Source organism: Pterocles gutturalis, unplaced genomic scaffold, assembly GCF_000699245.1.
Source record: "Pterocles gutturalis isolate BGI_N339 unplaced genomic scaffold, ASM69924v1 scaffold3752, whole genome shotgun sequence".
NCBI classification, from domain to species: Eukaryota; Metazoa; Chordata; class Aves; order Pterocliformes; family Pteroclidae; genus Pterocles; species Pterocles gutturalis.
In genome coordinates this window covers 1-13729 of record NW_010115092.1, presented here as the reverse complement: position 1 = coordinate 13729, position 13729 = coordinate 1, and the positions used below count along the sequence as shown (strand labels likewise).

General features: G+C 42.9%; 1 protein-coding gene across 1 annotated transcript in view; it reads left to right on the top strand.

The window, feature by feature from the left end:
• FBLN2 (fibulin 2) overlaps positions 1-13361 on the top strand; it is a gene marked incomplete at its 3' end in the record, with an annotated part of 66061 nt that extends 52700 nt beyond the window's left edge. Inside the window, 6 exon segments of the mRNA XM_010075035.1 lie at positions 954-1101; positions 1104-1127; positions 2558-2764; positions 5174-5290; positions 5733-5834; positions 13227-13361. Coding sequence (XP_010073337.1) covers positions 954-1101; positions 1104-1127; positions 2558-2764; positions 5174-5290; positions 5733-5834; positions 13227-13361 — 733 coding nt within the window.
• Positions 13362-13729: the final 368 nt, after the last annotated feature.

The following is a 13729-nucleotide window of genomic DNA, read 5'->3' as shown; positions in this document are numbered from 1 at the left end:
ACTCTGAATATTTTATCAATATTCAGCCAGAGAAAGCATCTAAATATATATCTATTAGGGATGTCAGGACGCTTACACTTAAATCCAGACAGGCATCTTCAATTCACATGTGGCCCTGCATGGCTCTGTAGCAGAGACAACTGCCCTGCTTGGTGAGGTATCCCCTGTGCATGCCCAGTGTGGGCTTTTGGAATTTGATATCATTTATCTGATGTGTTTTTGCGGCCTGGCTGTGCGCTGTATTTGTATGGGACTGAGTAAAGCACAACACGGTTGTTGTCTGCCACCCCCAGCAGAGGAGACCGCGAGAGAGACTACGGTCCAGGGGTGCCCCTTGCATCAGCCTGTCAGTGAAGCTGCTGCGTAGATGTACTCAGGAAAGACAAGGAAGGCAGGTGGCTCATAAAATATACCTGAGCGGGATGCTGTCCAGGACAGTTGGGTAATGAAAGGTCACGGTGGGTTTGCAAGGCAGTGATGCACAGTGGAGAGTCTTTACTGGCGCTCTGACAGAGAGCAGCTGCTGCTGATCCTTATGTCCATGAAGATATTGACAATTCCTTTCACATTGCTTCAACAGCTAACCATTTCGGAGGTCTAATGTGAAGAGGTACAGATCTGTAGTATTTTGTTTGCAGTATACGATGTACAAAACAACGGCTGTGTGCAGGAGCTGGAAAGAGGTGATCTGCAGCGCCGCTGCTTGCTTACATGCGAAGCTGCTGAAGTCATTGTCACACTGAGAGGTTCAGCCTGGTTGCAGCTGACCCGTTTGTGCAGGGATGGCAAAAACAAGCAGAAGTAAAGCTTTGATGTTTGCACTGTCTAAACCTGAAGTCCTTCTCCAGATGTTGCACTGTTACAGAAAGTGCAGATCGGTTCCAGGTGTGTGGGCTCATCCCGTAAGCAGACTGTACTCAATCCCTGTCGCTGACAGTCTCCTCCTTTTGCAGCAATGCTGCGATTGCTGTAACCTGGGCCTGCGATTAAGGAGTGAGGGGAAGACCTGCGAGTCCAACATAAACCTGGGCTACCCCTGCAGTCATGTGATGCTGTCCTGCTGTGAAGGGGGAGATCACTTCATCCATCCGGAAATAAAAAGGCTTTAACAGTGACACCTGAGAAGGGTAAGTGTCCGTTTATGATTTAAAGACATTGCAGATAAGATCTGTGGCTCACATGGTTGTACAGGGAGGTGTTGGAAGGAATAACACTACAGGAGCACACTTGCCTTCCCTCTCGGATCAAGAATAGACTGCCTTTTCCTACAAACAAACAAACAAACAAACAATATGTGGGTGTTTCTGAGCCTCAAAGCATACCTTCTTCAGTACTTTGGGTTTTTGTTTGGTGTTTTTCCCCCTGAGTCACATAGAACAGAGACCTTCTACTAGCCCTTGCTAAGAAGCAAAGTTGAAGCTGGTCATTGTCTTTTAGCAGAAGCACTCCTGAAAGATTCTGCATAAAACAAACCATAGTTTTCTCCAGACAAAGTAGTCCCATGGATTATGATACCAATGAAACATGCTGGGAGTAGATGCCTTACTGTACTGCTCCATGGCACAGCAGCTTTCTCACGGCACACGCTGGAGAACCCCCAGAGTGCTGCAAGTTTGGTTTCACTCTTTCAACATATGAACATAGTGATGCTGAAGAGCTGAGTCAAATCCTGGCAGGTAAGAGGCGTGACAAAAGGAGCATGACAAATCTGGAGCCTCGACAGCTATGCTTCCTCCCTCTGTCCAAGGTCACGTTCCTTCCTGCATCGCTCTGTAGCCACCTGCCCTGTGAGAGTTGCACGGTAACCTCCTGCACATGCTGGGGTTCAATTTTTGTCCGTTCTCTTCTCATGAACTCGGTGTGTGTTTTCTCTCGCCAACAAATGTAAGGGCTTACTTCATCCTATTTGAGACCTGACTGAGTGAGGAAGTTTGCATGGATGTGTTTAAGGAAAAGCTGACTGAGAAACTCACTGAACAATTCATTTTAGAATGGCAGAAAGTCTTGTCGAACTTGTTCAGGAAATGGAGAGGACAGTGCTTTTGCCAGTGTATAAAAGCAGCAGGTAGGATAGCCATGTCACTGTTAAGTGGGTCCCAGAATATTTGTAACGCTAGCTGCAGAAGTAGCTAATAAATTAGTAGTAGTGTTGAAAAGAGTTTCCAAACTAACTGGGTAACTTCTGAAATTAGCAATTCAGTGTGGCTCTTCAGTGGGGCCAATTTCAGATGGGGCTTTGATGTGATGCCTTAGTTCAAATAACAATAGAAGTGGCGTTAGTAGTCAGTGTGAAAGGTGAGCTTGTGACCTCCCAGGTCACCCATTTCCTTAGTGGCTCCTGTAGAACATCTCTCCCTCCAGCCCTGTGGAAGGAGGTAGTGGCTCTTCAGTGCGATGGCCGTGTCTTCAGAGTGGGTTCATTTTCTCTTGCCTGTGGAGTAACCGTTTTGGGTAGATGTGACTGTATCTGGAGTTTATGTGACCAAACACTCCATACAGTACTGCCCTAATCCCAAAAAAACCTGTTAGAGACCCTGAAAGTGTTGTTCTGTTGTAGTTTCAGAGACAGAAGATCACAATGAAGCTTTGTCCATCAGTAATGAAGCTGAACTCTCAAATAGCCTGCCTGGAGATGACCTGGACGAATGTCTTATCTACGGTGGGGAACTCTGTCAGCATTTGTGTATAAACACCGTGGGGTCCTACAAGTGTTCGTGTTTTCCAGAATTCACTTTGCAAGATGATGGGACCAGCTGCTCTCCAGGTGAGAAAATGGACAGGGAACACCAGGAATGATGGTGTCTTTGTCCCGCCTGCATTGATCTACCAAGCTTTGCTTTAGTTTCTCTGTAGTGTTTATAGGTACTGATGCATGGATATTTTCCATGGAAATTGGACAGGTTGTAATGTAAAGGAAAACAACCCTTTAGGAAACTTAAATATGGCTCATTTTTGTGGATTGGTGCCATGAGATCAGGGTGGTATTTAACACGTTCAAATCAAGCCTGTTTTCATTTTTCAGAAGAGGATTAGTAAAGATTGTTAATAAAATACCTTTTCTTCTTGGAGTAATTTTGTATTTCACTTTTTTCTTTTAGATAAACTCTACTCAGTTCAGACAGACAGCATTACTTCCTGAACTTTGATTTTTATCTAAAATCGTTAACATATTTCAGTGACACAAAATCTAAATATATCTAGTGTGGTGGAAGTCTTGAAAAGAAAGTCTATTGTGTTGTAATTGTTTTGATGTCTGGAGTTCTGCAATGGCAAGGTTTCAAATCAGATAACCCAAGAAGTTGAAACCTTATATGAGTTACAAGTGCTCTCAGTTATTTAACAAGCAAAATGAGTGTTGCCATCCAATGACAAAATTCCTTAGGCTTCAAATACTTTCTCCCCAAGCCAAACAATGAGCATTCATTATGTCATTCTTCTCAACGTGATGTTACAGCGCTTACATCAATAATGTGTTTGACAGTGGTTCTGCGGCAGCTGTCTGCTCTGTTGTTTCTATTAAAATTCTGGGGAAGGAGCCTAATCCAAAAGAGGTAAAGAAAAGGGTTCTTATTTCAGCACTGCAAAATTTGGCTTGATCGCTCACCTGGAGCATATGTGTGTTTTTGTTTTGGTTTGCTTTGCTTCTCCCATTCCTAACTCTGCTGAAGCACAGATTTGGGTTAATACATCTTGTATCTGGGCAGGTCTGAGAGACTGCAGTGCCTATGGCTGTGCCAAGAGGTGTAGAGGGATTTCCAGAGCTCAGCTGAGGTGGAGGATTGTGATGAGGGTAGGGGACTGCGAGTGAGACATCTGAGACACATGGGAAGAGTGAGGGGCTGCTACCGTCACTGTGGAGTCTCAGCTGAAAGGAAAGTCTGGGCGAGGGAGGTGGCAGGTCAGGGCACCTCACGCACTCTGCTTGACTCAACCATATGTGCTCTGCCTGGCAACGTGGCACAGTGGCCTTTTATTTCTCATTTTACCTCTGTGTATGTGCACATCTCTGTCGTGGTCTGTGCACAGAGACCCACCCAGACAGTTTTAGATCTCAACCTGTTGGTAATTTTTACTCCTGTGATTAGATATAATGCTTTTGTATTTGTACTTGTCCCAGGACATTTCCTGCTCTTTGCCTGGACCATGAATGTTTTTATATTTAACTTTTGTTTTTTAAAACGTCACACTTTTTCACGAGCTTTGGAAGAAGTTCTTGCAGAGGCTCTGGGAGGCAAGGAGAAAGTGTGCATTGATGAAGCTTCAAAAGCTTTGTCTTGCTTCTCTGCTCTCTTTCTGGGGAAATCATCCAGGATATGCCACAAGCACGTGACTTTTATATGCCTCTGTGTTATAGCCCATTGTGTGGCTGTGATTGTTGAATTTTTTTTTTTTTTTTAGTGAAATCACTCTTCCCATAGCCCAAACCTATATTGCAGTTACACTTAGTCATGTAATATTGTCACTGTTTGGTGGCTCACACTTTGCTCCAGGTGATGCTTGAACTCACATCAATGGGAACAGGACACATCCCTCTTGAGGAAGAATTTAGCCGTATGGATTTAGGCTTCCATTTTGGTGATATTGATAAACTGGATTACTCTTATTGACATAACAGAGGTTTGGGCTTTTTTTTAAACTATTCTGATACTTTAACATTACTGTTTGTTGAAAATCTTAATGACAGATAGCAGCTGTCATGTTTTCTACTTGGCTGTGTAAAAGTCATTGCAGAGTATCCTGCGCTTGTAAAGGTGAGCGTCTGCTTTTCGTCTATGTTGAAATAGGATGTACAGAGTAAGTTTAAAGACTTGTTTTGAGTTCAGCTTTTTTTTCATCATGTATCGCATGAAAGACAGCCACTGTCTTGACAATATAGCAGCATTTTAAAAAATAAAATTAACACTTTCTGTTTGATTCATTAGGTGTTGCAATATTGTACTCTGCAGAAGCTGCTTCCAGCCAGGCTCCCTGATCTGTATATATTTCATACCAAACACATGGCAGCTTCCAGAACTGACTGTTCACCTCCATGCATAGACAGTTGTCCAGGTCACGAAAATTTTTCCTCCTACAAACCATGATGGAGCACGATGAATGGGACCAGGACCCTTGCCACGGTGCCTGGTGGAGGTGGTGTTGTCACTGATCTTTCTCTGCCTCCCTTGCCTTACAGATCCTGACAGAGGACAGGTGACAAGGCTAGAAGCAGAAGTCACCGTCCCTCCAGCAGCCTCTCCTTCTCAGCCTCTTCTCATCATGTCCTTAGAAGAAGAGCAGGATAAGTGTAAAGGTATGTTGGAGGTGTAAACTGCAGATGCAGACGAGTGAGGAATGTTTAAAGAGCCAAAATAAAATTCTGCATATCCCTTCACCAATCTGATTTCAATGCACATCCTTAATTTGTTACCTCTGGCATACGGCTGAGGAATTGTCAGGGGAAACCTGAGGAGGCTATACTCTGATTTTAGGGCTATTACACACCTGCTGTTTAGTTGAAGGTAACCGGTGCAGCTGTGCACCACAGTGTGAACAGTACAGGTAAGAGTGGCACAGATGTGTTTCTGCGTAATAGGAGGGTTGTAATTAGTGGTTAGTGCTACCTGGACAGATTGTTTACAAACTGCATTCCCCATTGCCTAAGCTGGGATTACATTTGCATGACCTGGGGGTTTGTAACTCCAGCTGCTCTGTGTTGTGAATGCTAATGTATTTTGCAATTTTGCTTTGTGTAGATAATGGCCCCTGCAAGCACATCTGCAGCGTTGTGGAAGGCAATGTCGTATGCTCTTGTTTGTCTGGATATACTATCATGGCTGATGGGATTTCTTGTGAAGGTAAGTGGTTCAGATTCACCACAGAGGAGGGTTAAAACACTTTTATATAGATCTCATTGGTCTCATACCCCTAGGTGTTTCTCTAAGGGTTCCTTATTTTCGGTATTATGAATGGCAAGTGGCAGTACAGAGACCATTTGTCAGGAGGAGTGCCACATCTGCTCCACCGAGAACTCCTGAAGCATGTCTATCCTAGTGTGCCTCTTACCTGGGGACTTCAGGTGAAGGCAAGCCTGGATTTGTGCTCTTTTCCTCTGAAGTTCCAGGATTTTTTTTCAGCCCTCTCAATTTTTCTTCCCACTACTGTTCCTCCCCAGGGTCTATCGACACAGCTATGGACATGCAGCTTTTCTTCCTGAGAACAGGAGCAGCTAGCAGGATGTGGGCACGTTTGGTGTCCTGAGGAACCCCCTCAGAGCTACAGCTCTGCCCTCTCACCTGTTTGTTTGTTTTCATTTCTGCTTGCCTTGAAAACCTGAATTCAGTGAGGCTTCACTGCCATTGTGAGCTGGTCCAGCTCCGTGTGTGTCATTTGGCGCAGAAGCTCAGACCTGCACAATGATGAACAGCGAATTCCAAAGCTACATCGTGAGCGTCCACATTATATAAATTCTAAACGGACTTGTTTGGGTATTGTCAAAAGATATGTTTGCCCAGGAAAGATTTAGGCTTCAGGAGCAGTGCCCCGTGGCATACCTGAGTTATAAATCTCTAAGTATGGGAGCAATAACGGCCAGCAGTGAAATGCCAGTGGAAGCTTCTGATGCTCAGAATTGCTCACAAGTGATCCACGTCCCTCTCAATCTCAGATCTTATTGAATAACAAATCATTTTCATGAAATTCCAGATAGTCTATGAAGTAAATGGGAATTTATTATCACCAGATAAAATATTCACTGTGCATCGCTTACTCAAGTGTGGTGGAACTAATCTGATTAATTAATGTCAGAATCAAAAGGGGCATTTCAAGGCAATCGTTTTCCTACAGGAGGAGAAAAAATTCAGAAATGTCAGTGGAAGTAGTGAGTTTAAATTCTGGCAAGGAACATTTATAATCTGTATTAAAGTAAGTATTTGACAGCAGGGATAGTGGTGCACTGGAACAGGCTTCCTGCAAAGAGTGTGCGTTGCGTCTGTGTTAGTGCCTGGTTTTAAGAATGGCTCTTTCTGGAATGACAGAAGTGTACGGGTGCGAGCAAGGGCTAGATGATCTCTGAGAGTTTATTCCAGCCCCATTTCCAGTGTATCACTATATATATTATAGCATGGTGCTGATGTGGTAGCTCCCACACACTTCATTTAGACATCTCCAGCGTGAAAGAAGTGTTGTTTCATTTCAGAAATTGTTCTAATAGAATTCTGGTTTTCCCTTTTGGTTGCAACATGTTGATACAGATTCGGATGAGTGCCTCACAGGTGCTCCCGCTTGTTCCAGAGGACAATTATGTGTGAACACATTGGGATCATTCTACTGTGTCAGCCACAGAGTGATCTTTGCAGAGGGCTTTATACTCAACAGTCATAGAAAATGTGTTGGTAAGATGATAGGTATAAGCCATTCACCACAGCATCATAATTCTTCATGCTCTGCGAATGCATTTAAACCATTTGTGCTAGAAGGCTCTCTGGCCATCTTTGCATATGACATTTCAATACGAGTTAGTAAAAACACATGTGCACCATTTGCTCAGCCACTTAACATCGTGAGTAATATGCTATTTGGCTTTTTCCCTAGCAATAGGCTCTCAGGATACATATAACTGCTCAAAAGTCATAAAAGTTCATAGGTATGATGACCACAGCAGTACTGCTGACTATTCAACTGGACTAAGAAAACATAGCAGTTGATCTCTCTGGATAGCGTCAATACTACCAAATCCCCCAGACAACATGAAACAGCAAAACTTCATAAATACAGCTCAAGAAATCTGCGTAAGTACAGGCAATGGAACAGATCCATTCCAAAGTGATGGAATTTTAAAATTCAGATTAGTCCTTTGTTGATTCTGGCACAAATTTCTTTGTGCAAAAGTCAAACGTGCACCATAATTCTGCTGTATCATCCCTGCTATTTAAGTTCACGTAAGAAACAAATCTGGTTTTACAATCTATTTTTACAAGTGAATTTATGAGGATTTAATCTGCTTCAAAAAGCCAAGGCCTGAGCTTATGACACAGTTTCTGTTTGGGGAACTTTTCTAGAGGCTGCTTCAGGAGGCACCTGAGCCTCAGCAGCGTGTGGTAACGCCTGAAAAAGCGGAGCACCTGGAGGCCTCCAGCCATCGATAAACGTAGTGGTGCCTGGGACTGGAATGTCACGTGGGAATACGTTTGCCTTCTTCCACCCCTGTCCTTCTCCCTACATTTGTAACGTTGTTTTTCTGACCATCACAGCTTTGGTTTTGTTCCTATCTTTTAACGCTCTGTGATTCATCTGATTAATGAATATCAGATGGCACGAGGGCATGAGCAGGAAAGTTTACACAGTATCATAGTTTAGAGCAGAGATGTGATTTACTGTCTTCTGGGTTTTCCCAGAAAAAAAAGTCTCAAAACTGCATTTAAAAAAATAAATATTAATTTTGAAATCAGAGATACTGGTAAGCATGGAAAACTAGTGAGATTATTTACTGTAAATTAAATGCCTGAGAGAACACTACAGGAAGGAAGGATGCCTTTACAGAGAAGATATCAGAATGTGAGATGGAAGGTGGTGTTTGTAGGTCGCCACAGTCTGTGTGGTGTGTTTCACGGCTTTCACAGAGCCTGCTGCATGGACCACGCTTCTGAGTAGAAGGTCTGGTAAGCAAGCAGCTGAAGGAACTGCCTCACCTTGCTTTCTGCTTCTGAAGATCTTGTCATTTAATCCACAGATGTTGTCAGAGACTATGCAGCAGGCATGTATCTGTCCTTCTCTACATCTCCCAGGAGCGTTGTGAAACGGAATCAATGCGTGTTTGTCAGCAACTTTGGCAGAAGGTGCTATGGAAGATGCCAAGTGCTTCCTTTGATTCACTTTCTTCCTCTCCTGTCCTCTCCCCCATGACATTAGAACAGGGTTTTATTGTGACTGATGTAGATAAACCTCAGGCATCACTAATAAAGTGAAAGATAGAACTCTCATTTGTAAAGCTAAAAGGTCCTCTTCTCCCTCACTAAATAACAAACATCTGTGTTTCTCTAATGCAAGTCAGGTTTTTACAGGTTTCCTTGTAAATAATCCAGAAAACTTTGAAGTTTCTCTCTCTTTTTGGATAGATAACCCTGTGTGCTTCCTACTCACGTAAAGCTTTGCTGTGTGTGGTGCCTGGAGGACGTTTGCTGTATTTAACATTTTTCCTGCTTCTCTAGTCAGGGGGAAAAGCCACAAGCACACTGTGGTGTCTGTTTTGTTGAACTGCCTCGTTGCAGCCGTATTCACCTAAGGTATATCACTGCTTTTGTGTCTGTCCTGAGCTATCTCAAACACCTTGAGCAAAGCTTTGGTAATTTGTTTGCAAATTCTTGTTGATTTAATGATGTCACTCTTTGCGTATTTTAGGGACAAAAGGAACAATCTTTACACAGCACAAAACAGCTGATAAAACCTTGTATCTGTTGAATTTCCTTTAGTCAAACTGTGGAAGATTAGAATTCCAGGTGCATTCGAAGCAGCTATCCAGAATTCCTGGAAGCCAACCATGCACAATGAGGAGTCACCAGCTATTTAAATAGCTTGCACACCCCAGCTTTGTGTAACCTTGGGAATAGATATTAAAATGTCTTTAGGCTTGAAAGCTCTATGTTCTCCAGAGATAAGAGCCAGGTTGGATGTTTTTAACGTGGATTGCTTTTCCTGGTGACTTTCAGGCAAAGTCGTTACCACCACCCGCATGCACGCTGATGAGAGTCTACTTTGCTACTTTCTTTGCTTCTCCCATCTCAATTTTCCCTCCTGCCTGAGTGAGCAGTAAGTGGTCACTGATTGCTGAACCTTAGGGACTGTGCGCGAGCACAGGATGGGTGGTTGCGAAATAACAGCGGGTCTAAATAAAACAGATGTATTCCATATAACAAATGGAGCTGGAGTAATTTGAAGAGAAAAAAAGCCGTGAGAAACTGCAGATGCAGGACAAAAAGAGTCTGCATTTCCCATTTTTACAGAATGTGCAAAAAAATTAATTTTTAATGTCAAAAAACATGTTGAAAAGAATAACAGTAGGTAAATGTTGATATTCCTTTGCAAAAATGTCAGCTTCTTCGATGCAACAGATGTGCTCAGGGGACCATGTATATGTTGCTGTTTTCAACAGCAATTCCAGGGAAAAAAAAAGAGATATTACATGATTACATTTCATTCTGGTTTTTACTGACATAAAGTGAGGAATGTCATTGCCACACACATAGACCTTGGTAGAGTTCTCAAAAATTAACTGTGTGACCTGTTTTTAGTATATTACTGAATTATTTTTTCTCTTATTCCCCCCCCTTTTTTTTTTGATAAATATAATCATGCTCTACCTCACAGTCTTAATTGTGTTGGATGAAGACTACAGCTGGTCCAATGCTGGGAATTAACTTTGTTTCAAACTGAAAACATAACTCATATTTTTCCCAGGCGTCTGTCAAGCATCTTCCTGACTTGTTGAGTGGGTTTCCAGTACTGAAGAGAGACTGGTTATGGGCACTCTGGATTTTATGGGAAAGGAAAGGAAGGACAAAAGGAGAGAGATAATGTCCTGTTTAATAAAAATTGATTCAGTCCTCACTCCCCTCTGCCTTGTGCCAAAATGATATCAGGTACAGCCTGGGCTGAACAGAGCTAGCACAGTGACTCCTGTGCTGCCCCGGCACAAGCTGGGACCATATTCCCAAAGGTGCCTTTTCCTACCCTCACTCTTACGCTAAGGGATGCTGGTTGGTGGTGTAGGCGTTGATAGTGAGAGCGATAACACAGACAGGTGGGAACTCAGGAGAAGGATGCTGCACGTCTTCTGGGATCTCATTTCGTGGCATGACCACTTGGGAATTTGCTCAGAAAAATGAACAAACGAGGGCATGTCTATTTAATAACATGAAAAGAGAACTTTGGTGGACTGGCAGCTGGCCTGATGCCAGAGAAGGAGATTTGTGCCCCGACACTGGATAGGACAGAGCAGAGCCTTGCACACTGCACAGCTCATAGTTTAAGCCTTGCATCTCAGCCCAGATCGCAGTCATTATGCTTAGAGATTGTCAGTGTATCGCTTGTGCACAAAACTTTCATTGAAATCAAAAATTCTGCATGTAATCTTCCCGTTTCCATTGTTACAGTTTGCTCAAATGTGTTCTGACCAGTTCTACTTATTTTCTCAAGTACTCAGAAACTTGAAAACTGAATCAAATAGTATGGATAAAACACAAAATTATATGAGATCTTTTTTTCTCTTGTGAAATCTTAACCGTCTTTTTACCTGTTTACGCCTGCTAACCAGGTGGAGTACTTCCTGGAATACTACTGTGTAATATTTCAGACAAAGACACTTTCCTCCTGGTGGCTCTTTTGACACCATGCTGACTTGACTTAAGTTCATAGGATGCAGTGTAGTGCTGACAGATTGTCTATAGGAGAAGGCTTTTTGTGGTTTGCAAGAAAGGATAATCTCAAATCTGTTGTGTAGCTAGTAGGAAGCCTTACCCTGGTTTGGAAGCTGTTAAGTGGCTATCCATAGCCGTTTTTCTCTAAAATTAGAATGAAAAATCTCAAATTTATTTCAGACCTAAGTCCAGTTAGGTGGGAGAGGTCTACCACAGCGGCTCATATTCTTCTCCCAGCGTGTGAGGGGTTGGGGAGTTTTTTGGTTTGGGTGTGCTTTTTTTCGCCAAGTGAGACTATTGCTGCTTACACCTCAGACTAATGTATAGAAACTGGGAAGCTGCAAGCATTAGGAGGACAGAACCGTGTAAAAGCTTTGGGGTAGGTAAGTACCTGCCACTCAGTAGAAGTCCTCAAGCATCATGTAGGACAGGCAGGAAGATACCCAGCTGGCAGCAGCGACCTTGCTGTGGGTTGATCAGCTGGCTTTGGAAAGCAAGTACACAGCATGTGAAGAATAGCAATGCCAAACAAAAACAAAATGCGAATAAATGCATAGTGACGTGGCACCAAGCTGACATACTGGTCTCGAAAAGCTCAGTGCGTGTCACCAGGTAGCTGACAGAAGGAAGGGAAATTTCTTGGTGCCCCTCTTCATCTGGTAGAAAGCAAGCTGACGCATTGTCTAAGACAACAGGCTTTTAAAGTGGCTTTTTCTGTTTTCTTGCTCCACCAGGGGAAGTAATTTATCTGATGTTATACTTATCTGGGAATGAGGTTCTACAGCCAAAGTGAAAACCTTATTTAAACAATACTTGCTTTATTGTGTAGTATGAAAAGAGCTTCATTGTGCAGAGAAGCTGGATGATTGCTAATATTTCTGGTCACATTTGGCTTTTGTTAGCTCTAGAAATACTTCTCATCTTTATATAGAACTGTGAACGTGTAAGATTTTTGTGGAGAATGGCAAGAAAGTTTCTCCTCCCAGTCTCTACCCCATTTTGTTGCTTGTAAGTATTTGCTCATCGTGCTATTTCTAGTGTTCATTATTAAAATGAGCAAAATCTGAATTTGAGATTATTCCATCCAAGCCTGTCAAAATGTATCATTTTAAAGGTGGTGTGTATTCCTTTCCAAATTGTGCCCTACGTTCCCCAATCTGATATTTACGTGACTTTTTTTAAAAGAACTTCTCTGCTACTCCACCTGCTGCAATCAGATCTCTTTCAAGATTTCAGTACAAATTTGCAAACTTGATTGAGCCTTCAGGATTCCTCTCTCCATATTTGCTTCTGTATCCAGCTCTGACGACTCACTGCTTACAAAATGAGTACGCTGCACGACTCCTGCAGCGCGGCAGGCAGCCTCAGCACCTAGCTCTTGCAGCAGCTCCATACAGCAGCTCCTGCCTACCTGGCATGAAGCAGCAGGGCTGATACATAGCCTCAGCTGTTAATGAGCAATAAGCATTAATCACTTTCTTCTTCAGTTGTCCAGGAGGTTTCTATCCAGTAAACCAGCTGATTATCAGTCCTCTGCCCACTCTGCCTTTAGTCAGTTCTGTCTGTCCCTTGTCCTCAGGTCCTGCACCATCCACCGCATGTTTGGGAAGAGGGGAGGAGAAGGAGATCTCCCTGTGATTTGTGTCTCTTGAGTGACTCTTAACAAAAGATCCTGGAATAAAACGTCTGTCATCGGAACACTGTAGCAAAGTCTATATTGACTAGCTTTGGAAAAAAAATGGTTTCACTTCAGCTTTTGATTCCTTCCAAAAGAGCAGGAAGAGGCAGATCACTTGATAAATATGAGGCACTGAATTATTTAACTATTTCTTGTAGACATTAATGAATGCGTAACAGATAAGCACACCTGCCAGCGGAGAGAGCACTGCGTCAACACGATGGGATCATTCAAATGTCTCCAGGAGCTGAGCTGTCAGCCAGGTTATGAACTTAAGGATGGAGAATGTGTTGGTAAGACAAGTGTTTTTCAGCTGATGCAATTGCTGTTACCAAAAAAGAAGGGAAAGGGACTGTAAAGAATTTATTGTTGCTGGTCTGTGATATGAGGGTTGTAACTAAAGAAGGCTGACCATGGAAATATTTGGCTTCATAAGCCCCTTCTGTACATTCATTTATTTGAAATAGTTTCCAGCAATAACTAGAAATCATTTGGAAAATGGATGAAACCTTATGAATTAGGATTTGCCATGTTTTTAAGGCATTAGGGATCTCCCTGATGGAGGAATTGCTATTATGCTACTCTGGCCAGCTCTGCCTTTCTCTGAAGGGGCTGGTAGTGTTTGCTGTTCAACACTGGATCACAGCCCGAATGGCTCGTG